At 39.6% G+C, this 26,581-nt stretch overlaps 1 protein-coding gene across 1 annotated transcript in view; it reads right to left on the bottom strand.

Moving 5' to 3' along the window:
• Window positions 1-801: 801 nt before the first annotated feature.
• Window positions 802-26,581, bottom strand: part of mecom (MDS1 and EVI1 complex locus) — a 523,157-nt gene continuing 497,377 nt past the window's right edge. Inside the window, 7 exon segments of the mRNA XM_034168129.1 lie at window positions 802-1,161; window positions 3,329-3,515; window positions 3,610-3,855; window positions 8,491-8,635; window positions 18,807-18,976; window positions 21,759-21,836; window positions 23,566-23,732. Coding sequence (XP_034024020.1) covers window positions 1,027-1,161; window positions 3,329-3,515; window positions 3,610-3,855; window positions 8,491-8,635; window positions 18,807-18,976; window positions 21,759-21,836; window positions 23,566-23,732 — 1,128 coding nt within the window. The 3' untranslated portion in view covers window positions 802-1,026.

The following is a 26,581-nucleotide window of genomic DNA, read 5'->3' as shown; positions in this document are numbered from 1 at the left end:
TACAGAGACATCCTGGATGAAAACCTGCTTCAGAGTGCTCTTGACCTCAGACTGGGGCGATGGTCCATCTGTCAGCAGGGCAATGACCCTCAGCACACAGCCAAGCTATCAAAGGAGTGGCTTCAGGACAACTCTGTGAATGACCTTGAGTGACCCAACCAGAGCCTGGACCTGAATCTGATGGAACATCTCTGGAGAGATCTGAAAATAGCTGTACACCAAAGCTCCCCATCCAACCTGATGGAGCTTGAGAGGTGCTGCAAAGAGAAATTGGCAAAACTGCCAAAAGATAGGTGCACATCATATTAAAGAAGTCTTGAGGCTGTAATTGCTGCCAAAGGTGCATCAACAAAGTATTGAGCAAAGGGTGTGAATACTTATGTACGTATTTTTATTTATTTTACGAAGTTTTTATTTATTTTTAATAAATTTGCAAGGATTTCAAAAAACTGCTTCATGTTGTGATTATGTGGTGTTGTGAGTAGAATTTTGAGGGAAAAAAATTAATATACTCAATTTTGTAATAAGGCTGCAACATAACAAAATATGGAAAAAGTGGAGTGCCGTGAATACTTTCCGGATACACTGTATGTGCTGGGTAATAAATGCAGGCGAGCAATAATCACACCAGCACATCCACCTTCCATGTTTACCAGCTGCCTTTGCTGTGCAAAACATAGAAATTCAGCAGAATAAATACAGTTATTATTACATTAGCATTATTATTTTATGCCGCAATCATCCTCGCTGCTTGCTGTTAGCTTGAGTCATCAATTTTAAGGTCTCTGGAGGACATTTTTAGGCTCTCTTTGTCTGTTGTGGATTGTGGAGCTGGACACTGACCCGCTTTGTGTGTATATGGTGCTCCACCCAGCAGTCAGATGGGCCGTGGTTCTGCTCAGCAGTCACTCTGTGAACGGTCAGAGGCCCAAAGGTCCTGAAGTGAGACCCCCGCAACGGGCTGCCAGTGCCATAGGTCAGGGAGTGGGGGCTGAATGGTGAAAGAGCAGGTGCAAACAGGTGTCATCATACATGGCTTAGGGACTGGATGGCACTGGATTCGGCGGCAGCGCGGGCCAGACTGTGCCACATGCTGGCTGGGGTGTGGTTGGCTGCATGGAGAGAGTCCTTTTCAGCCAGAGACAGCATCATGGCGTAAGCCTGGGGGACAGGAAGGGAGCACACTTAAAAGAGTTGTATTATACATATTTGCGACAAGGTAATATTAGCAGTATTAATAAATAAACTTCATGGTGCAAAAAGTTTCTTCTCATCATGAAATTCTCAGTACACTTTTAGATTTATGTTTTCTATCCACCAATGAAAGCCTTTAAAATAATGCATCAAATGTATCTCGCAAATGAACCCAGTCATAGAGGAAAAAAAAGACAGCAGTGGACACTGAGCTTATTTCCACAATATTTTCAGCCATCACCTTACAATCCGGAACTGTCTTTGCATGTTAGGGTGAAAATAACGGCAATTTCAGTACTGTAAATAGAATCTGGTAGACTTTTCTTCAAATTACTTTCCACTGAGGGAATTATTTTAATAACTGCATACCCTGCCTCATGCCTATGACTGCTAGGATGGGCTGCACCCCCCCGTGAACCTTAACTGGACTAAGCGCGTATAGAGAATGGATGGATACATTTTGAATTATTGTCATTTTTATAAACAAGGCCCCCATTTTCAGAGGCTGAGTAATTGGACAAGCTAAATAATGATTATTCTTAATGCCAAGGCTTTGAAGTGATTCAAGGAACAAAAAACAAAACTCAGACACAATTGCTAAATTGCTCAGAACAAAGAAATCTAATCAGAAATTTTATATATTTTTAAAAATAGTCTGAAACATAAATTTGAAATAAATACAACTGGTTTATAACATTATTTTTTCATTCTTTTATTACACATTAACATATTTTCTGCTTGCAATATTTTGGTGCTGAGTTCACTTCCTGCATGTCTTTGAATGGTGGTGAGAAATTGACCTGCCACAGGCTATTAAAGCTTAAGATATATTAAATGACTTGGAAATGTTCAGGAATCCATGAAAAAGAAAACTGGCTGTAAAAGTGGTGATTCAGTGCTTATATTTATAGTTATGTTAATTTGTCCAATTAATGGACTCTGGTAAGGGGGGGACTGTGTATAAACATAGCTGTAATTACTCAGTGGTTAGTGTGAAATTTTTGCTAAACCATTTGAAATAAAGCAAAAAGTCAACACTACAAGTACGTCTTGATTGTTTCGTCTGACTCCATTGTGGGGGTGTACAGAGAGAAAAATTGCAAAACTGGTGTCACTGTCCAGATGCATAGTGCCATACACTTCCAGAGAGAAATAACATAGCTGTCAAAAAATGTGTTTCCCCACCCATCACTAAATGACACAACGGGTTGCTAACTCATCAAATTGTGCCGTGTCGCCGACCGAACAGCACCCACTAAAAATCTGCCTTCACTGTGCATGCGTCAGTTCAGCGCATTGGCAGTATTTCACCAATTATCGCCTCGCTTCTGCTTCAAACTGCACTCCAGTCATCATCTATCTCAGCGACAGATATCTGAAGTTTTTGTACAACAATCATTTCCACATAAATTCAGCATTATTTCATCATAAAAGATGGAGGAAGCGATCAGAGCACTGCGGCTACATGAGCTGCTAGCTGATGTGTTCACTGCGCGTCGGTCATTTCAAAGCGTCAGTATTGACTCACTGATTATTGCCTCATTTCTGTTTAAAACGGCCTCATTTCTGCTTAAAACTGACTTTAGAATGATTTAAGAGGTTTTAATTTGTCATCTGATGGTTAATAATCACATTATTCCCTTTAATTGCTTTGGGTGTAGAGAGTCAGTCTCAGATGAGCTGCTGTGGTCCCAAATGGCACATGTGCAGTGAAGGCAGGGTGGACCAATTTTTAGGGTGGGGCCGTTCGGTCTGTGACACTGGAAAGGGGCACCAACAAGCATAAAAGTGCATTGAGAATGTGTTAATCTATGACCCGATGCCTGTGTATCTACCTACATGTATAACTGCCTGTGTTCATACATACATACACTCTAAAAAAGGAACTGATGTCTCAGCGAGAAAAATTGATGGAACAATTTGCATATTTTTTTTTAAGTTATTTCAACTTAGTTATTTCAATTTTCAACTGAGTTAATGCCACAAGACGTCTCTAGTTAAGTTGAAATAACTTTACAAAATCTATGCAAATTGTTACATCACTTTTTCGCATTGAGACAGTGGTTCATTTTTTAGAGTGCACCTAACTAACCACTTAACTAGCTAAGTGGTACTTTCCAAACATCAGAGTTACCTGAGACTTGGATTTCCTATATAGTGGCTGTTTGACTGCCTCAGTTAGAGAGGCGGAGCCAAATGATCCTTCATCTTCATCTCCATCTCCATCACTCAGCTCACTCTCCTCCAGCTTACGCATGTCTGAAAAGTGTCGAATGTGATCCAAAGCTGAATAGCCACTCTGTTCCTCCTCATCCTTATACCTGGGATCGTGATGGAACACACACACAGTTTCTACATGTTTGCAAGTTATAACCGGTAATGCACTTACAGTATGTGCCTGTGTACTGAATGCACCTTCTCAGAGAAGCTTTACAGTTGAGTTTCATGTCATTTGCCATACTGAAGTCCATGTCTTCCTGGATAATGTCGTCAGTGAGGTTGCTTGGTAGCACCCCGTCGTCAAGTTTCCTAGGACTGTTACTTTGCTCCTGCTCATCTTCTTCATCAGCGCCAAGCTCCTCTGCTTCCTCGTCCTCGATGTTGTGTGACCCGTGGCTAGCCATCAATGGCTTCTCTTCTTCAAAGGGGCCGCCATTCAACCTGTAGACCAAGAACATCCGCTGAGTAAGATTCTGCAACGTCACTTTTTATTTACTTTTTAAAGTTAAATACAGTTGGGGTTTCATATTGAACATCCTCAAAGTGTCAAAGTTCTATGACAGAGGTTCAGCAATTCTCCAGATACCTACTAGTAACAAGGAGAAGTGATCTTGGTGGCCACCACATGTAGGCTTTAGAAATTAAATGTCACAGCCCCCACCACCACCACCACTCCAAAAAGAAGCTTATTTCAAGCTACACGTAACTTAAAATCCACACATATGTTGGGAGAAAGAGAGAAAGAAAGAACAGACCAGGTAAGGTCTAGCAGTTAAGCGTCTGTCATTTATAATGAAGGTGACACTCCATCTGCCACAGACAGGTGAAAAATGGGCGGGGCCAGTAGGGTCTCCAGACACAGGGCTCCTCAACAATGAGGTACCAATATGCTGGGTCATGCACAGAGAAACATGTCACATAGATAAAATGTCACAGTTGATATTTACACACAATCCAAGTGATACGTCTCATCTGAGTCTCTCCAAGTAAGTCATTCCAGCGGTACCAAGGATCCTCCAAAGAGATCTAGCACCAAAGACATCCAGTCATCACCTTAGGTCACTGGTTAGTGTCCAAGTCTTACAGCCATACAGTAGGAAAGGGTATCAAAACCCTAAAGACTTTTTTCTCCTACAAAGACATCTGCATCACCAGACACCTCTGTCCTGAAACCTCATGACTCCATAAGCTCTTCCCAGCCATTTCCCCGATCTCAAAAATGAGGAATGAGAGCCATAAACATAACTGTTGTGATAACTGAATGTCTTGAATGACTACAACTTTAACACTTTCTCTGCATACAGATACACCTCCGATAGCTGAGTCAAGGAAGCCACTGAAAGCCTGGATCTTAGTCTTGATTCAATACCATCACAAACCCAGACACTCCAGTTCCTCATGCTGCTTTTCAGGTACTGAATTCAGGGTATCTATTGATTTAGCAAAGATCACAGCAAAGTCATGGTCAGTAAATGTTTCCTCTTGCTTTTTGTAAGTCCCAAACAAACTTAATTATCTGTTTTTATGACACCTAGTGATCCATATTACTGTGCAGAAAAGGTGTACAACACGACCCCTTTACACTGGTAGCATTTATTCAAGAGGAATAACTGGCATCTAGATGCCAGTTATTCCTGCAACTGTTGCAGGAATGCAACTGTTTTAAGTGTAAACTAGCATGTTGACCATGGGGATCCACAGGCTCTAAATGAACCCAAAATACATGAGCATACCAAACAGCGAATATCAGCTCTCCCCAGTTTCTTTGTGATGAAGTCATACACACACACGTGCAGGCATGCATACACAGAGGCCACTTGGCTTTTAATAAATAGATGTTTGTGAAATAAAGAAGTAAGAAGAAATGCTTCAGGTGCATTTTACTGCAGAGAGAGTGAGAGGAGGTTCTGATGGCAGCTGGGCTCAAGCAGAGCCGGAATCTCGTTTGTCATCAAGGCTCTGGGCCCCTTTGGGCACGGCAGCACTGGGCTGATGGTTGCAGCACTTAAGTGGAGTGCTGTGCCTCGCTTGTTTATTTTTCCAACTATCTCGTATTCATCTAATAGGCAAAATATTTAGTTGACAGCCCCATTTGGTGGGAGAGTTATGAGAGCGCTGCCAACCGGTTCATTCCTCCATCCCGGTGGAGGGTGAGGAGGCCAGCTATCCAAACTGGCTTGGTCTTAATGTGTCCTTCTGTCTCCGCGCCACAGGAAACCACCATTTGGTAAATCATCTGGAACCACATTAGGAGTGAATCACTAATTTCACTCTGAGGCATCTTTCGTCAGCTCCCAAAAATGCCATTTCTCGTTCACAGGATCCAAAAAAGGCAATTGAGAATCAGACAGAGAGATTTAGCAGGCTAGGAAAATAAAGCGTATCAGACACGTCGCCAGGTGATTACAGGATGCCGTTAAGGATTCTACCTGAGTCCAGGAAAAGAAGCACGGGAAACTTTGCATGTTATATTTCAGCAGTGCCTCGGCGTGACTGCTTTTTCAGCAGCTGATATGGTGTGAGCTGATGCGATGGTGTGTACGTGCCGTGTAGAGATCGCACGGCCGGGAAGAGGAACAGGCAGAAAAAGAGAGCAAGAGCTCTGTGATTAAGAAAACAGATTCGCTAATTACGCTTTCAAACGTGGTAATTTGCTGGGGATAAAGTATCTATCAGAAGTAGTCAGGAGCACAGCACTTTGAAAGGAAACACGGGCCGACCCCGTGACCCCACCCCCTCCACACTCTTCCTGTAGGCAGACATGTTGGTTCCAGATGTGGCGAGCTAACTGCTGGGCTCCTCCTCCCGCTTCCCTCCGACGCTCTGCTCTCCTGCTCTCACAGGCCTTCAGCACAATCAGTCTGTGAGATCTCTATCTGGCCTTCCAATCTGCCCTGTGATCAAACCAGCGATGGGCGCATGAAAACAAACTCAGAGACCCGAGCAGAGCGCTCGGCTGCTATCGAAGCCCATCGTGGCTCCAACTATTTATTTGCATAATCCTCAGACAAAGCTGCAAGAACAGAGATCTGCTCATATGTGTGGCCAAGAGCTTCTTTCACAAACTGTGATTATCCTAAAAGATGATTACACTCTGCTCTGGACCTCGGATCACAATGTGATAATTGGGGAATACTGCCTGGGTGGTAACAAAAAGGTAATCGATTGAAGTCAACCAATCATTCTGTGCTTTGTATGTCACGTGACATGGATTATTCATCCCATTTGTGTTGCATTGCATTTAGAGTGCAGTTTGGTTCCATTTAGAGTGCAAATTTGGTTAGAGTGCAAATTTGGAACATGTTCCAGCTTTCACCTCATGAAATATTCGTACCATTGAACTCATAAACATTCATTATTTGTATAATATTCAACTTCTTAGCATCATTTCTGTAGCTACAACCTCACAAAATCACAATAACACTTTGTTCTCATGTTCACAAAAGTATATCCCAGAAAAAGATGCGACACTAACACATTTACCACTTTGTATTCTGCCATTCCTTCTCACAACACTTAGAACATTTAGTCTAGGACCTCGCTTAGACAACTAACCTACCATCCCTGGTTCTCAAGACCAGGCACCTAAGTGGCTCTACTCTACTCTTTTCTACTCTCCTATTTTACTCTTCCTTTTTAGATATTTAGATATACCTTTGTATACTGGCATAGTTCCACATTAGAATTTGAATATAATATATAAGATATACCTTACTGAATTTTCATGTGTGCACATCATTTAGGAGAGGATAACTCAACTGTCTGAACCTAATATGACCCCATTGAACAACTTGTGATATGTGCCAAAATCTCTATCTGCGATCAACAGCCTGAAAATGACTCTTCTATGACCCTTCTGAACATGTGAACATTCTGAACATTTTGAATACCTCGGAAAATCTATAGCTGCTACAGGCGAGAAAATACAGCTGTATTTGAAGTGACACTTGGGACAAAAAAGGGCATGGTCTTTTTGGACTGTTTGTAGGAAATAGAGATTTTGGCACACATCCCAAGTTGTTCATTGGAGTCATATTAGTCTCGAACAACTCTCCTAAATGATGTGCATACTAGGTCCTCTCCTAATTTTGGCATTGAGGGCACCAAGCAATGAAACATTTTCAGGTCTTACTTTGTCCCATTCTTCCTGCAAACACATCTTAAGTTGTGAAACAGTATGAGATTGTCCTTGTTGCAATTTTCATTTCAAAATTCTCCACACATTCACTGTGAGGTACAGGTTAGGACTGCAGGCAGGTCAGTTCAGTATCCACATCCTCTTCTTCCACAGCCATGGCTTTATAATGTGTGCAGAATGTGGTTCTGTTAGGTCTTATGCAAAATGCATGGGTGCCCTTGGATAAGATGTTGTCTTGAAGGACATGTTGCCCTAAAATCTCAATGTACTTTTCTGCATTGATTTGGTCATCACAGAAGTGTAAATTACCTTTGCCAAGGGCACTGACACAACCCCTTAAAGTGACAGACTCCGGCTTTTGGACTTGTTATAGAGTGTCTTTGATGAACTGGGATATTCTGTCATGCTGTGGTCATGACTGAACTGTGGCAAGATATTCAGTATGTTTGAATATTTCTTTTTTGCTTTGACATAGTTTGGTGATCCCTTTCATTTCTGTGCACTCTGGAACATTGCTGTACATTCTATGATGTCACTCGAAGAACCAAAGTCATGCAATAGTTGTACTACAGGATTGCTACAGTTATGTTTGCACAAATCACATGGTACAAGTCATCAAGGCACATGCAAGTATGCATTTGCTGGCAACAGTGACCTTCACATGCCAGTTTGTCAGTTATAGCCTTCCGGGATGCTAATCTGTGTAAGTGAGAGTGAGGCTTCAGTCAGAGTTCAGTATTCTGTGGTTACTTTCTACATTAACAACTAAAATAAATGAATGAAAAAAAAAAACATATAGATTGAGATGAGTGTTATTGTAGCAAGGCTTTGCCCAACCTCACCATTTTGCCAAGTTGTTGATAATCAGCAATCATTATTTTAGTTTAGCTCTGATGTCCGTAGATTTGATTGTTGTAAAAAAATGCAACAGTGCTCACCCTTCCTCAGAGGGATCAGGGGATGCCTGGTTGTGGCCTGTATTTCCAATAAAATTTCTTATTTCATTGAAATAAGAGTCTTCTTTGTCATCCAGTATGGCACTGCCACTGTCCAGTTCAGACTGAGGAGAAGACATTGCAGTGCCTGTAAGAGGAGAAAAATACTCATGTTGAAATAACCCACAATCCTCAGGCGAGCAGGTTTAATGTACATCACAACGGAATGATGGATGGAACGTGCAGTAAGTGGTGCTTGATTCAATTTATTTAAACATTTGAAATGGGTGATTGTAAGTGTAAAGCCATACTTTTAAATTGCACATTTTAGTGATGTGTAATTTCCTTTTTCAATTTTCCTTAAATGGTTTTAATTACAAATAAGCCATTTGGGTCACACAAATGTATAATGTATTTTGGATTGTGCTGATTTCAGTTTGTTGATGGTGTAAAATATTGAAATCTCATTTTTTTTTTCCTGGGATGTAGAGGTGCAGGAATTAGATCATAGGGAAAGTGTGATTCAGTCAGCATATTTTACATATTTATATTCAGCTCTATGGTTATTTGGTAAAGTGGTATAATGATAAAATATCCTTTGATGCTGAAGAAGTTCATTGTTTTTTTATTTGTTTCATTTGTTTGAATGAATGAATGATTGGAGCCTTTATTGTCATTGTACATACATACAATGAAATTTGCCCTCTGCATTTAACCCATCCTAGTTACAGTTAGACGCAATCCAACCACTAGGAGCAGTGGTTCCTAGACTTTAGAAAAGCCTAGGAATATCTGCTATTCAGGAACTGGTGACCTTTATTCGCTTCTGAATGAGGAGTTGTGCAATATGACTCCTTTAGCTGTTCATTTTTGATGTTCTGCCTTTATGACATCATGCTGTCTCTGTATTGAGGATTTACTTTGAACTTAGAAAGTGTTGCTGATACACTGTGTGAGTATGTAGGTTATTTACGTATTTGTTTAGTTTTGATTAAGAGGATAATGTATTTCCTACGCAGCAAACAACATGTCTGATTAAATGTCTGTTAGCATCGACTGCTAGCCAGATGTCACTGCTGGCTGTGCTGATTCGAAATGAGAGTGATGGAGCCAATCAAATCACGGCGCCATCAGCTGAGCTGCTGATGAAAGCACCTCATTCAAAAAGTATTTTGTGCTGTTGCACAAGTTTATGACAGATTTATTACATTTAATTTCTTAACTGCTTGAGTACTTTCCAATCAGGAGCAAATTATATTTTACATTATCCAGTCGTGTAATTCATAATGCACCTCACAAATGTGGTGTTTTAAGCATAAACTCTAACTCTTTTTGCTGATAAGTCAAAATTACAAATTCACCAAGTGTGTTCATGTTTTCACCAACATATCTGTGCTGATCCATCTAAAAGGGTGAATGTGGGATCTATTTTTTTTTTTAACTTGCTTAAAAAGACATTTTGTTCAATTTTCCTTTTTCAGCTACCTATACAGTTTGTGGTTTGGGTTTTAAGACACACAAAGTCTGACAATTCATTGTATTTTCACAAAAGAAGAAGAAGAAAAAAAAAAACAATAAAATGTACATAAACAAGTAATGCACAAAGTTTCATACATATTCATAAGTATTTTTGAGCCAGAATTAGTATATATCCCATGTATTTTCCATCGTGAGGGGGTGATGACTTCACTGATACCAAAAGGGTGGATTATCTGAGTGAAGATAAAATATGGTAAATTGTCTTATACTTGTTATTATTGTCATTCTAACGTTAGTGTTGTGTGGGCCGCTGAAGAGGAGGTACTGCTGGCCCACCACCACCAGAGGGCACCCTGCCTGGAGTGCGGGCTCCAGGCACCAGAGGGCGCTGCCGCCTCACAGGAGCAGCCGGGGTGACAGCTGACACTCATCACCTGTGACAGCTGTCACCACTCATCTGATCTGCATCGGTATATCAGCAAGACGTCATCTCCACCTCTTTGCCGAGATATCGTTCTACCTGAAAGGTAATATCCTCAGCCTGACTGCTTGATAGAAAGCCTTTTTGTTGTGATTTTTGTGAGTGATAACAGACTTTTTCTCCAACGAGAGGTGGAGGTAGCTTCCCTGCCGTGCAGATTGCTGGGTGCAGACGCACCCACGTTTAATTGTGTTTTTGTTCCTCGCCAGCAGTACCAGGTCCGACACGCGGAGGCAGTGGCCACCTGGGAGTTCGGGACTTGGCGGCTCCAGTATTCCCGGGGTCTGGTGGCGGAGGAAATCGTGTGGTTCCGGTTCTGCTTTGGACAGGCGTCTCCTATCTTCGAGCCTGCCCACACGACACCTTGTAATTTGACCTTTGATCTATTGTGTAATCTGTTGTGTTTGTTGTGCACGTTCGCAACAGTAAAGTGTTGTTATTTGACCTATTCCATTGTCCGTTCATTTGCGCCCCCTGTTGTGGGTCCGTGTACTTACACTTTCCCAACAGTTAGCCCGAACCCCAATGAGTAGCCCAGTCTCATGCTTTTTTTTTCATGCTCCTGTCACAAAATGAGTCACATTTTCTTGATGCATTTTTAAAAATTTTACTATTTCTACCCCTTCCCCTAACCCTAACCATAACCCCACAGACCTCCTCATGTCACCCCACATTTTTTGATAGCTTCACAAAATGAATTTGTGATCCCGTCAAAAAATGTGCTTTTTTGTAACGGGATTACAAACTAATAGATGAATTTACTTTTCATTATGCCATCATGAAATGGCATGAAACTGGATTGCAATCAGAACACAAGCCTGCCAAAAATATTGCACTTAACTTTTTGTATCACATTACACAATATGGGGAATATGTGGCCTAATTCTTTGTTTGTGCATGAAGAAATTGTCCAACTGCAAGCAAAATTTACATCTCTGATTGTTTAAGATTTCGGTGACATATGAAACTGTGAAGGGAGTATCACAAGCAGCAACAATGGACACAGAAACAAGTCATTTAGTAGCGACCTGAAAAAGTATTTGTTTTTAAGTGTTTATAACCTCATATTTTGGGTGCAAGCTTTAATATCTGTTTTGAAGACATCTAATGAATTGCTTGTTGAAAATTATACATAATGGTCCCCTTTAATTATGTAAATTATGACATTTTGTTGTTGCTGGTCAAATGCTGAAGGTTTTCTTTCCTGAAATTAGACAGTCAACTTGTGGATAGTCATTCAAATCATGAATAAAAACACATATTTACTGTAATAAGTAAAATTTGTATACCAGTGTTATCACTGGTATACAAATTTTTATAAGTTGTGTGCTTCAGAAATAAAATGTGGCATTTATTCTGAATTTTGGCACACTGAATTCAAATATGAAAATAAAAATAACTGATTGGCTACTCTTTCCAAGATATTTAAGTTTTTACATTTTACGTCTACATAACTACAACCCCTGGCAAAAAATATGGAATCACTGGCCTCGGAGGATGTTCATTCAGTTGTTTAATTTTGTAGAAAAAAAGCAGATCACAGACATGATATAAAAAAGCAGATCACAGACATGATAAAATGATATAATAATTGATCAACGTATTGATTTATTCTGCCTAACAGAAACCTGGTTACAGCAGGATGAATATGTTAGTTTAAATGAGTCAACACCCCCGAGTCACACTAACTGTCAGAATGCTCGTAGCACGGGCCGGGGCGGAGGATTAGCAGCAATCTTCCATTCCAGCTTATTAATTAATCAAAAACCTAGACAGAGCTTTAATTCATTTGAAAGCTTGTCTCTTAGTCTTGTCCATCCAAATTGGAAGTCCCAAAAACCAGTTTTATTTGTTATTATCTATCGTCCACCTGGTCGTTACTGTGAGTTTCTCTGTGAATTTTCAGACCTTTTGTCTGACTTAGTGCTTAGCTCAGATAAGATAATTATAGTGGGCGATTTTAACATCCACACAGATGCTGAGAATGACAGCCTCAACACTGCATTTAATCTATTATTAGACTCTATCGGCTTTGCTCAAAAAGTAAATGAGTCCACCCACCACTTTAATCATATTTTAGATCTTGTTCTGACTTATGGTATGGAAATAGAAGACTTAACAGTATTCCCTGAAAACTCCCTTCTGTCTGATCATTTTTTAATAACATTTACATTTACCCTGATGGACTACCCTGCAGTGGGGAATAAGTTTCATTACACTAGAAGTCTTTCAGAAAGCGCTGTAACTAGGTTTAAGGATATGATTCCTTCTTTATGTTCTCTAATGTCATATACCAACACAGAGCAGAGTAGCTACCTAAACTCTGTAAGGGAGTTAGAGTATCTCGTCAATAGTTTTACATCCTCATTGAAGACAACTTTGGATGCTGTAGCTCCTCTGAAAAAGAGAGCTTTAAATCAGAAGTGTCTGACTCCGTGGTATAACTCACAAACTCGTAGCTTAAAGCAGATAACCCGTAAGTTGGAGAGGAAATGGCGTCTCACTAATTTAGAAGATCTTCACTTAGCCTGGAAAAAGAGTTTGTTGCTCTATAAAAAAGCCCTCCGTAAAGCTAGGACATCTTTCTACTCATCACTAATTGAAGAAAATAAGAACAACCCCAGGTTTCTTTTCAGCACTGTAGCCAGGCTGACAAAGAGTCAGAGCTCTATTGAGCTGAGTATTCCATTAACTTTAACTAGTAATGACTTCATGACTTTCTTTGCTAACAAAATTTTGACTATTAGAGAAAAAATTACTCATAACCATCCCAAAGATGTATCGTTATCTTTGGCTGCTTTCAGTGATGCCGGTATTTGGTTAGACTCTTTCTCTCCGATTGTTCTGTCTGAGTTATTTTCATTAGTTACTTCATCCAAACCATCAACATGTTTATTAGACCCCATTCCTGCCAGGCTGCTCAAGGAAGTCCTACCATTATTTAATGCTTCAATCTTAAATATGATCAATCTATCTTTGTTAGTTGGTTATGTACCACAGGCCTTTAAGGTGGCAGTAATTAAACCATTACTTAAAAAGCCATCACTTGACCCAGCTATCTTAGCTAATTATAGGCCAATCTCCAACCTTCCTTTTCTCTCAAAGATTCTTGAGAGGGTAGTTGTAAAACAGCTAACTGATCACCTGCAGAGGAATGGTCTATTTGAAGAGTTTCAGTCAGGTTTTAGAATTCATCATAGTACAGAAACAGCATTAGTGAAGGTTACAAATGATCTTCTTATGGCTTCGGACAGTGGACTTATCTCTGTGCTTGTTCTGTTGGACCTCAGTGCTGCTTTTGATACTGTTGACCATAAAATTTTATTACAGAGATTAGAGCATGTCATAGGTATTAAAGGCACTGCGCTGCGGTGGTTTGAATCATATTTGTCTAATAGATTACAGTTTGTTCATGTAAATGGGGAATCTTCTTCACAGACTAAAGTTAATTATGGAGTTCCACAAGGTTCTGTGCTAGGACCAATTTTATTCACTTTATACATGCTTCCCTTAGGCAGTATTATTAGACGGTATTGCTTAAATTTTCATTGTTACGCAGATGATACCCAGCTTTATCTATCCATGAAGCCAGAGGATACACACCAATTAGCTAAACTGCAGGATTGTCTTACAGACATAAAGACATGGATGACCTGTAATTTCCTGCTTTTAAACTCAGATAAAACTGAAGTTATTGTACTTGGCCCCACAAATCTTAGAAGCATGGTGTCTAACCAGATCGTTACTCTGGATGGCATTTCCCTGATCTCTAGTAATACTGTGAGAAATCTTGGAGTCATTTTTGATCAGGATATGTCATTCAAAGCGCATATTAAACAAATATGTAGGACTGCCTTTTTGCATTTACGCAATATCTCTAAAATCAGAAAGGTCTTGTCTCAGAGTGATGCTGAAAAACTAATTCATGCATTTATTTCCTCTAGGCTGGACTATTGTAATTCTTTATTATCAGGTTGTCCTAAAAGTTCCCTAAAAAGCCTTCAGTTGGTTCAGAATGCTGCAGCTAGAGTACTGACGGGGACTAGCAGGAGAGAGCATATCTCACCCGTGTTGGCCTCTCTTCATTGGCTTCCTGTTAATTCTAGAATAGAATTTAAAATTCTTCTTCTTACTTATAAGGTTTTGAATAATCAGGTCCCATCTTATCTTAGGGACCTCGTAGTACCATATTACCCCATTAGAGCGCTTCGCTCTCAGACTGCGGGCTTACTTGTAGTTCCTAGGGTTTGTAAGAGTAGAATGGGAGGCAGAGCCTTCAGCTTTCAGACTCCTCTCCTGTGGAACCAGCTCCCAATTCAGATCAGGGAGACAGATACCCTCTCTACTTTTAAGATTAGGCTTAAAACTTTCCTTTTCGCTAAGGCTTATAGTTAGGGCTGGATCGGGTGACCCTGGACCATCCCTTGGTTATGTTGCTTTAGACGTAGACTGTGGGGGGGTTCCCATGATGCACTGTTTCTTTCTCTTTTTGCTCCGTATGCATCACTCTGCATTTAATCATTAGTGATTGATCTCTGCCCCCCTTCTCGGCATGTCTTTTTCCTGGTTCTTTCCCTCAGCCCCAACCAGTCTCAGCAGAAGACTGCCCCTCCCTGAGCCTGGTTCTGCTGGAGGTTTCTTCCTGATAAAAGGGAGTTTTTCCTTCCCACTGTGGCCAAGTGCTTGCTCATAGGGGGTCGTTTTGACCGTTGGGGTTTTTCATGGTTGCTGTATGGCCTTGCCTTACAATATGGAGCGCCTTGGGGCAACTGTTTGTTGTGATTTGGCGCTATATAAGAAAAAAGTTGATTGATTGATTGATTGACATGACACAAAACTAAAGTCATTTCAAATGGCAACTTTCTGGCTTTAAGAAACACTATAAGAAATCAGGAAAAAAAATTGTGGCAGTCAGTAACGGTTACTTTTTTAGACCAAGCAGAGGGAAAAAAATATGGACTCACTCCATTCTGAGGAATAAATTATGGAATCACCCTGTAAATTTTCATCCCCAAAACTAACACCTGCATCAAATCAGATCTGCTCATTAGTCTGCATCTAAAAAGCAGTGATCACACCTTGGAGAGCTGTTGCACCAAGTGGACTGACATGAATCATGGCTCCAACACGAGAGATGTCAATTGAAACAAAGGAGAGGATTATCAAACTCTTAAAAGAGGGTAAATCATCACGCAATGTTGCAAAAGATGTTGGTTGTTCACAGTCAGCTGTGTCTAAACTCTGGACCAAATACAAACAACATGGGAAGGTTGTTAAAGGCAAACATACTGGTAGACCAAGGAAGACATCAAAGCGTCAAGACAGAAAACTTAAAGCAATATGTCTCAAAAATCGAAAATGCACAACAAAACAAATGAGGAACGAATGGGAGGAAACTGGAGTCAACGTCTGTGACCGAACTGTAAGAAACCGCCTAAAGGAAATGGGATTTACATACAGAAAAGCTAAACGAAAGCCATCGTTAACACCTAAACAGAAAAAAACAAGGTTACAATGGGCTAAGGAAAAGAAATCGTGGACTGTGGCTGACTGGATGAAAGTCATATTCAGTGATGAATCTCGAATCTGCATTGGGCAAGGTGATGATGCTGGAACTTTTGTTTGGTGCCGTTCCAATGAGATTTATAAAGATGACTGCCTGAAGAGAACATATAAATTTCCACAGTCATTGATGATATGGGGCTGCATGTCAGGTAAAGGCACTGGGGAGATGGTTGTCATTACATCATCAATAAATGCACAAGTTTACGTTGATATTTTGGACACTTTTCTTATCCCATCATTGAAAAGATGTTTGGGGATGAGGAAATCATTTTTCAAGATGATAATGCATCTTGCCATAGAGCAAAAACTGAAAACATTCCTTGCAAAAAGACACATAGGGTCAATGTCATGGCCTGCAAATAGTCCGGATCTTAATCCAATTGAAAATCTTTGGTGGAAGTTGAAGAAAATGGTCCATGACAAGGCTCCAACCTGCAAAGCTGATCTGGCAACAGCAATCAGAGAAAGTTGGAGTCAGATTGATGAAGAGTACTGTTTGTCACTCTTTAAGTCCATGCCTCAGAGACTGCAAGCTGTTATAAAAGCCAGAGGTGGTGCAACAAAATACTAGTGATGTGTTAGAGCGTTCTTTTGTTTTTCATGATTCCATAATGTTTTCCTCAGAATTGAGTGATTCCATATTTTTTTCCCTCTGCTTGGTCTAAAAAAGTAACTGTTACTGACTGCCACAATTTTTTTTTCCTGATTTCTTATAGTGTTTCTTAAAGCCAGAAAGTTGCCATTTGAAATTACTTTAGTTTTGTGTCATATCTATGATCTGCTTTTTTCTACAAAATTAAACAACTGAATGAACATCCTCCGAGGCCGGTGATTCCATAATTTTTGCCAGGGGTTGTATACTGTGTTAATTGTAGAGTTTTCATGATAAATTGTAAACATAGGTCTTTTCATGTTTCTTTGATTGTTTATATAATAACATTTCACCTGTTCTCTTTTTGTAACACTTTAAAAATCAGCTAAAGGATTATTAATCATTAGTACCATAGTAGTAGCATATCTTAAAAACTAGAGACAAGCAACCATTTCAAACATCCTTTTCATTCTTGGGCCCAAAGTTTGACTATTACTATTTCTGAAGCATTTTGGCTGTCGACCAGTGTAATATATTATTATTTACTTATTCTTAAAATGTAGCTTTCTCTCTCTTTTATAATTGTGATTTTATAATGTTTGTGGAAGTATATTTTAAATGTTTTACAGTGCATGCAGAAGCATTGTTTTCTGTCATGTCTGTCTGTCTGTGTTTGCATGAACAAAATAACTCAAAAGGTTTTGATCTGATTTGGACCAAAGATGGTACAATGACTGAGGGTCAGACAATGACAAAGTGATCTGATTCTGAGAAAAAAGGGGAAAATTTAAGGTTATGTGCAAACAAAATACCCCCCATATATGGCTGTGAGTGGCTATTTTGTGGAATTGGTTAAAGGTAAATCTATGGCAGACTTTCTCAAAGAGCAGCCTGTGGACCACTGGCGGTCTGTGAGCAACCCATGGTGCTCTGTGGGTATAGAGATAAAATATCAGTTTAAATTAATATCATATTCTAACTTGAAAGTATTTCTCAAACTGTGTAAAATGACTCCAAAGTTGAACAGATAGTAATATAAATGTGTCAGAGTAAACAAAGCTATTCGTAAAACTGTTAATAAAAGGTTGTAATTTGTAATTTACTATTGGGTGATATGCAGACCTGTTGTTTTTGGACATTTGTGGAGTTAGGTTGTCCTTGAGAATTAGAAATCTTATTAATTAAGTGATGCTTTGTCTGAAAAGGTTTGAGAAACACTGATCTGTGGTCACTACTAAACACAAATATCAAGTGATGTATGACCTTTGGTGTTGGGTGACCTTGAAAGGTCAAATTTAAGGTCATAACTGTTTAATCCTTCATCATACATAAAGGCCACACAGAGCCATATATAAGATAAGTTCAACTTTATTCATCCTGAAGGAAATTATTTTGCCAGCGTACAGAAACAGTAAACAGTGAACAATGTTTTTTTTTTTTTTTTACAAGAAGTACAAATTTATGCAAAATGACTAGAAGACAAGATGTTTGACAATATTGCACATAAGTCTGAATAGTTCTGTTCGTTATGTATTCATCCTGCAGAAGGGGGAGGAGTTATACAGTCTGATTGCCATTGGTAGGAAAGACCTCCTGTGGCATTCTGTGGTGCACCTCTGTGGTATCAGTCTTTGGCTGAAGGTGCTCTGACAGGACGTCAGTGTGGCATGCAGGGGGTAGGAGGTGTTGTCCAGGATGCTGAGCAGCTTCCTCAGCATCCTCCTCTCTGACACCTCCATCACAACTCAACCCCCAGGATACCCCCCAGATATTATGGTGAAACGGGTATTTTGTCATTAATTTGCATGAATCTTTTTAAAACGTAAGGTTCAGGTGTTAAGCACAACATTACGGTAAGTGCTACACAGCTATTGACATTGTTATTATTGCTGCTGTTGTTGCTGTTATTGTTTAAATGACAACATCAATTATATCTATTGTTTTAATGTCTATAATCATGTATAATTTTGTGCAGATCCAGATAATGACCTGGGTCCAGTTGATTATAAGCCTTCACAGGGTGTGATCTTCAGAAAAGTTTCTTTTTGTCCTTTGAAGAGCAACACAAAAATGTCTAGGACTGTCCAACCTTAGAGTAGGTACAGTATATGCTTTATAATTGGTCTAGCACAATCTGGACAAGCTGAAGCTGTATTTCTTCTTTCAATCTATACATGTTTAAGCACACTTCCTTCATCTGACCTGATACATTCCCATTCTCGTGCTTCTTGAGGTGACGGTCCAGGTTGGTCTGCTGCCCGAAGCATCGGTCACATAAGTGGCACTTGAAGGGCTTCTCTTTGTTGTGGATGTTGCGAATGTGACGCTGCAGGTTGGAAGAGATGCTGAAGGAGCGGTCACAGTATTTACACCTGTGGGGAAGAGCGGGCAGCTTTCACTATTATCAATCGACAGCACACCTGCAGGATGTAAGTACCAGCCCAGAATGGATGAGGGCCGTGCAGTTTGTTGTGTGGGAAACTATGGGACACATAAGGCAGAACACACACAGAGTCACCGATTTCCAGCAGTCCCACAATCCCAGACATGATGGAGGAGCTTGTTTAAGGTGAAACAGCTCTGCCTCTTATCTCTGGCCAGCTCAATAAAACGGCATTCTTCTCTCTCAAAATAAGCACGCAACAGATTTGGTTCTAACCCTGCAAAATTAGAGCCTCTTGCCAATTTTCTTCATGCAAAATTATACAAGAAGATTGCATCTTTTCTTCTGCTGGAATTAGCTCGCTTGATTGGCTGTCCCCCAGGAACCCCCCTGGTTATCTCAACAAAAAAATTACAATAAATAGCGGCGATCTTTAATGGAATGCCAGCATATGGAGCGCAGGCTATCAGGCCGGGGCAGCCGAGGCCTGCGTCTGTGTCTTTGTCTCTCCCCTGTGGTCAGCAGGCCTCTCAACTTTGGGCCAACATTCCACTACCTTAGTTACTAAGTAAAGCCAAGCCAGGGTTGACTCATTATCCACACAGAGTAAATGTCCACCATTTGTTTTTACATGTGGAATAAACTGCTTCTGCATCATTACTTCAAACTCAGCGGCACACAGAAAACTTAAAAAGCAGGACAGAAGAAGCTGACTTTGACACCGGTTTTGCAAATTTATCCATGAGACATCAGTAAGAGACATAATTTGTAGAACTGAAAAAAAAAAGAGTTGATTCATAAAAAAGATGCGGACTTAACTGATTAATTATTTAAAATGATTTCACATCAGTTTGTGAGGTTATGTTTACTTTTCTGTTTTGTTTGAAATAAGCTGATTTTAAGCTGTTGTACATCCTCAACAATGTGATTACTTCAACTGATTTTAAACCTGAAAGCAAGTATTTTTTTTTTTCAGTAGCTTAAAACTGATTAAATTATCAGCAGTGTTGTAAAGTGACTTTAAGTTAGATAAAGTATAGATTTTCTGTTTTAACTAGTTTTAACCATTGACAGACAGGTTCAAAGTGCTTCTGAATGTCTCTAGACAGGTTTTAAAACCAGATAGTTGCCTTGTTTTTAATTTTAAACTACAAACTCATGGTTAACTGTTTCAAACTGGTTTACACAGTTGTACAAAATTGACAACAGAATGCTTTAAATTGAAACACGCTGAAAATAAAAACATTTTATTTTCCACTGGTTTTAAAAATATGTAAAATACCAGTAAAATGTCTCAAAGTACCTTTAATCTTGAAACACATTTTGTATTTGTAAGTGTTTAAATAATGACAGATTGAGTTAAAATGATTAAGTTTCACCAAACTCATCTGAAACAACTGCCAACCTATGTTCAACTTGTCTTGTTTTAAACTTGCACACCATGGACAATATGTTTAAAACTAAAACACTTTAAATCTTAAAACATTTTATTTTTCACTGATTTTAAAAGCATGTAAAATATCGGTAAAATGTGTTAAAGTGCCTTTAATCTTGAAACATTTTTTTTATCTGTAAATGTCTAAATAATGATAGATTGAGTTAAAATGCTTTTAAGCCACTTTAATTAAGTTTTAACCTAGATATAATGTTTCATCAAACTTATCTGAAACAACTATCAACCTACGGTCAAAGAGATCAAGCTGCTTTAAACTTGTATCATTTTAAACTTGTACACCATGGACAATATGCTTTAAACTGAAACTTCAAATTTTAAAAAGGATTATTTTTCACTGATTTTAAACAGATGTAAACCAACAGTAAAATAACTTATTTAAACCATATATGCAATATCTGTTTTAACTGGTTTTAACCATTAGACTGGTATAAGGTGCTTTTAAGATCATGTAAATAGGTTCAAAACCAGCTGTGTTTTAATACCTTAACCCCAAACCTGTGATAAACCAAATAAAACTGGTAAATTTGAGACAAATTGGTTGCAAATGGTTGGCTAAAAAATGGAATATCCTTGGATTTTAAACAAGTCTGTCGTAAAATTAGCATTTTAAACTATATTTTGACACTTTATTACCACAGTCATGAGTGGTGATGTTCATGAAGAGGGCCTCGATTACACACTGCAGACAAGTCAAACAGCCGATTAATGGTAAAGATAATCTGCATATATACTGATAATGATTAAAAACAAGAACAAACAAACAAACAATTTGTCGCAGCCGTAATTGACCTGTTTGACTTTTGTTTTAAAAAAAACAAGCAGCAGCCAGCAAAGCAGATCTTTTTGAACGTATCTTCATAGGCAAGAGAGAAATGACCACAGCTGCAAGGCCTGGAGTCCTGGACATCTGCCGGTGCTCCCCTTCATCCCAGTTTTTCACCAAATTTCCTCTCAGCTCTTTTACGCCCCCCCCCATACACACACACACACACACACACACACACACACACACACACACACACACACACACACACACACACACACACACACACACACACACACACACACACACACACACACACACACACACACACTTCCTGTCACCCGGGTGACGGGCACCATTTTTCATCAGGCAAATAATTTAGCAGTAGGATAATTACTCTGGGCTTTTACGGCAAAAGAAAACATACATAAACTCTGTTCTAACTGCAGACAAGAATTCTCTGGAAAAACATCCATGTGCTGTTAACAAATGAGCTGCATCTGTGCGTTTTCTCGTGCATGTGCCGACACAGAACACGAGGAAACGCCTCACCTGTATGGCTGCTCTCCTGTGTGAGTCCTAAGGTGGCGAGTCAGGTTGGCGGAGCGGGGGAAGATTTTTCCACAATACCTAAAAATAAATCAATTAATTAATTTACAAAAAAAAAGATGATTATAGAAAAAAAAACTACAACCCCTGGCAAAAATTATGGAATCACCGGCCTCGGAGGATGTTCATTCAGTTGTTTAATTTTGTAGAAAAAAAGCAGATCACAGACACATGACACAAAACTAAAGTCATTTCAAATGGCAACTTTCTGGCTTTAAGAAACACTATAAGAAATCAAGAAAAAAAGATTGTGGCAGTCAGTAACGGTTACTTTTTTAGACCAAGCAGAGGAAAAAATATGGAATCACTCAATTCTGAGGAAAAAATTATGGAATCACCCTGTAAATTTTCATCCCCAAAACTAACACCTGCATCAAATCAGATCTGCTCATTAGTCTGTATCTAAAAAGCAGTGATCACACCTTGGAGAGCTGTTGCACCAAGTGGACTGACATGAATCATGGCTCCAACACGAGAGATGTTAATTGAAACAAAGGAGAGGATTATCAAACTCTTAAAAGAGAGTAAATCATCACGCAATGTTGCAAAAGATGTTGGTTGTTCACAGTCAGCTGTGTCTAACTCTGGACCAAATACAAACAACATGGGAAGGTTGTTAAAGGCAAACATACTGGTAGACCAAGGAAGACATCAAAGCATCAAGACAGAAAACCTAAAGCAATATGTCTCAAATATCGAAAAATGTACAACAAAACAAATGAGGAACAAATGGGAGGAAACTGGAGTCAACGTCTGTGACCGAACTGTAAGAAACCGCCTAAAGGAAATGGGATTTACATACAGAAAAGCTAAACGAAAGGCATCATTAACACCTAAACAGAAAAAAACAAGGTTATAATGGGCTAAGGAAAAGCAATTGTGGACTGTGGATGACTGGATGAAAGTCATATTCAGTGATGAATCTCGAATCTGCATTGGGCAAGGTGATGATGCTGGAACTTTTGTTTGGTGCCTTTCCAATGACATTTATGAAGATGACTGCCTGAAGAGAACATGTAAATTTCCACAGTCATTGATGATATGGGGCTGCATGTCAGGTAAAGGCACTGGGGAGATGGCTGTCATTACATCATCAATAAATGCACAAGTTTATGTTGATATTTTGGACAATTGAAAGGATGTTTGGGGATGATGAAATCATTTTTCAAGATGATAATGCATCTTGCCATAGAGCAAAAACTGCAAAAACATTCCTTGCAAAAAGACAAATAGGGTCAATGTCATGGCATAGGGTCAATGTCAATGAGCAGATCTGATTTGATGCAGGTGTTAATTTGGGGGATGAAAATTTACAGGGTGATTCCATAATTTTTTCCTCAGAATTGAGTGATTCCATATTTTTTTCCTCTGCTTGGTCTAAAAAAGTAACCGTTACTGACTACCACAATCTTTTTTTCTTGATTTCTTATAGTGTTTCTTAAAGCCTGAAAGTTGCCATTTGAAATGACTTTAGTTTTGTGTCATGTCTGTGATCTGCTTTTTTTCTACAAAATTAAACAACTGAATGAACATCGTCTGAGGCCGGTGATTCCATAATTTTTGCCAGGGTTGTAGTAATTTTTAGAGGAAATTATTGTCGGTGATTTTATGGCATCATAAAATGTAAAAATACAGTATTCAGCAAAAGACTGAAGACACTATTTAAAAAAGATTATTATGTACAACATGAAATGTAACTGTAAATGAAAGAACAACACACTAATTTATTACTTATCACAATGATTTTTACCTGCAGGTATAGCGCTCTTTACCCTTGCGCAGCAGCATTTCAGGAAGTGCTGAAGGCGGAGCTCTGAAGTCAAACATGGAGGGGACGGTGCGCAGCAGGTCACCAGAATCTGGCTTCAACGAACCAAACGTCTCCAGCTTCTCTGCCATGTTCTCGATGGCCGACATCTGAGAAGGCACAACAGAAAACAAAAGGAACAGTTCACCGTCTGCTGCCAAACGCCCCGGTCAGACTCACAGCAAATTCAATGCAAAGAAATCAAGTTTGTGTTTATTTATTTATCTATTGTCAGTTTAGGCAGCTGTAGTTGTTTTCGAGTTGGTGATGAGATGAAAAAAGTTTCACAAATAATATTACAACCATCCCCACTTTACAAAAATGATTTGAAGATACAATGACATGTAAATGGAGCACAATAATGACGCACACTTGCACTGAAAGTTTCAAGTAGAAGGGTGCAATAAGCAAAACACAATCAATAACTCAGGAGAAAGGTACAAATTATGAACAGAAAAAGCATTATAGAAAACAGTACTGTTCAAAAATCTTAAAGCAGCATTTTTGCTTCAAAAATGCTTCAGAAAAGCTTGCATGAGTTCCCTTTACCTTTAAAACTGAATTATTTTGGGTGAAATATTGTGCGATTTAACAAGAAAAAATTATCAGCTGTTTGTTTGGAATTGTGCATTGGGTTGTAAACCTAAAATGTAATCTGGTTTGTTAAGTTTGTTGAATTTATGAATGGAATTTTTTTTTAAAAATCAATAAAATGATGTTATATTTGATATTTTTAATTGGTGTTGGAAAATTTCAGATTTTCTGATGTTTTTGTGATAGACACACATACACACGCACGCACCCATGCACACACACACACATGCACGCATGCAAAAATTTTTACTGAGTTAAGACTTTTGCAAAGGACTGGACATCATATATCCGTGCCAAAATATTTATATGCTGATAAATGCTGACAAATGTCTCTGACTGAGTTTATAACTGCAAATTTGTGCAGATTTGTTTGATTTATTCCCTGTGCTTTACAGGCATCAATGTGAAATGATGTGTAACAGGTACTGGATGAATTCCTATTGTGATGGTCATCAATGATTCATGAGTCACAAGGTCAAATTCCTGGTATATGTTGACAAGAACATTTGTTACTAATTCATAACTTTTCACAGAAAATAAAAAAAAGCAGAATGCATTCATGGGCAATGAAAAGTAAGTAGGGGTGAAACTTTGTGTTAAATTCTCTCGCACATACATAAACATGCAGGATTTAGGAGCAATCTGCTAATGAAAGTGAGCGTTTGCTTTCATCAGACAGCCTCTGAGGAGATATGTGAAGCTGTCAGCTGGGCTGTGGGACTGTGCACGTGTCTCTGCTGCGTGGTGGCCGTAGCTGATTAATCGCCATCAGAGTGTGAGAAAAGGAAAATATATGTATGCGCGTGTCTGTGTGTTGCGTGAGTGTTGACGTGCGTGTGTGAGAAAGAGTGGGAGAGATAAGACTGTATTTGTAACACAGGTGAGAGCAAGAGACCATGTGTGCACTGACATGCAGGTGTGTTGCATGTGAGTTTGAGTTTATGTGCTTATTGTGTTTCTGTGTGTTGTCAGATACATGTGCATGTGCGTGTGTGTGTGTGTGTGTGTGTGTGTGTGTGTGGCAGAGGAGTGATTCATGTCCGCTGCTGGGCTGTAAACCATTCTGTGCACAATGTGGCCCGACAGCACATTCGTCAATATGAAAGATGTTGACATTACTGATCAAGGGCCAGACACGGGTAATAATGATATCGCTGTGCTGAGAGGGGCAGGATGGCGGGGTGAGGACGAGGAGGAGGAGTGGGAAGTGGAGGGGAAGATGGGTTGAGGGGGTGAAGAGAGAACTTGAGGTAGGAGGAAGTGTAGAGGTGGAGGGTGAGAGGGTCCCAGTAGGCCATAGGGCCTGTCAGCCTGTAACACACACACACACACACACACACACACACACACACACACACACACACACACACACACACACACACACACACACACACACACACACACACACACACACACACAGGTTTTTTTTCCTATTTGTTTTAAAGGATCCACACAAATTTGCATTTTTTTTTACATGCACTGAATTTTTAACGCTACTTGATATTCTTATTTCAATGAGGGAACAAATCAACAGTGATTCAGGTCGTCCACCAGAGTCCTGCTCCGAGTCCCACAGTCCATCTCACGCTTTCACCGTCTGTCACTCTCATCAAGACAGGAGAGAAGAATGAAAAAAGAGCCTGATAAAAAATGAAACGACAGGAAATAAGACTGAGAATATAGAAAGAAAAAGAGGAAGAAACAAAGGAAAGAAAGTCGGAAGGAAGGATTAAGGACAAAAGGAAAGGTGACAACAAAGGAAAGGGATTAAGGAAGGAAGGAAGATAGAAGGAAATAAAGAAGAAAGAAAGAAAGAAAGAAAGAGAAAGAAGAAAGAAAGAAAGAAAGAAAGGATGACCAGGGCCTGGAGAGAGAGTGGGGTTGATGGATGACGGTGGAGCATGGTGTCGGGAGCGGCTGATTAGGAGTGACGGCTGAGTGTAAAGTTCCTGCCGCAGCCGTCGACGTTCCCGCTGAGGGAGGATGTGGCGTGTCAGGTCCATTTGATTATGAATATGCCGATGCTGCGTGCCGTGAATCAAAGGCGGATGGGAGAGAGAGGGGAATTGAAGAGGCCCAACGACAGCCAAAGTGTTCCAGAGAAGAGGGAGATGAAAAGCTTTCATATTTCTGTTGAATGCACACTGTGTTTTTAAGGGCCGTGTTCAGGCTGCAGAGTGGATGCTCACTCTGGCTCCTGTGCTCACTGAGAGTCCATAACTCTTCAGAACATTAGGCCCCTAAAACTATCGGCAGTATCAAGTGTGTCCGATAAAACACTTTTAAGAGCCAGCAAAGCCCACTCTATCCTGGCTCCATCTGCTGGAGGATTTGGTACCCTCATCTCACAATGCTGCGCTAAATT

The sequence above is a fragment of the Thalassophryne amazonica genome, chromosome 4 (assembly GCF_902500255.1).
Source record: "Thalassophryne amazonica chromosome 4, fThaAma1.1, whole genome shotgun sequence".
Classification (NCBI taxonomy): domain Eukaryota; kingdom Metazoa; phylum Chordata; class Actinopteri; order Batrachoidiformes; family Batrachoididae; genus Thalassophryne; species Thalassophryne amazonica.
The sequence above is the reverse complement of the archived record's forward strand: the minus strand, read 5'-3'. Positions and strand labels throughout refer to the sequence as shown.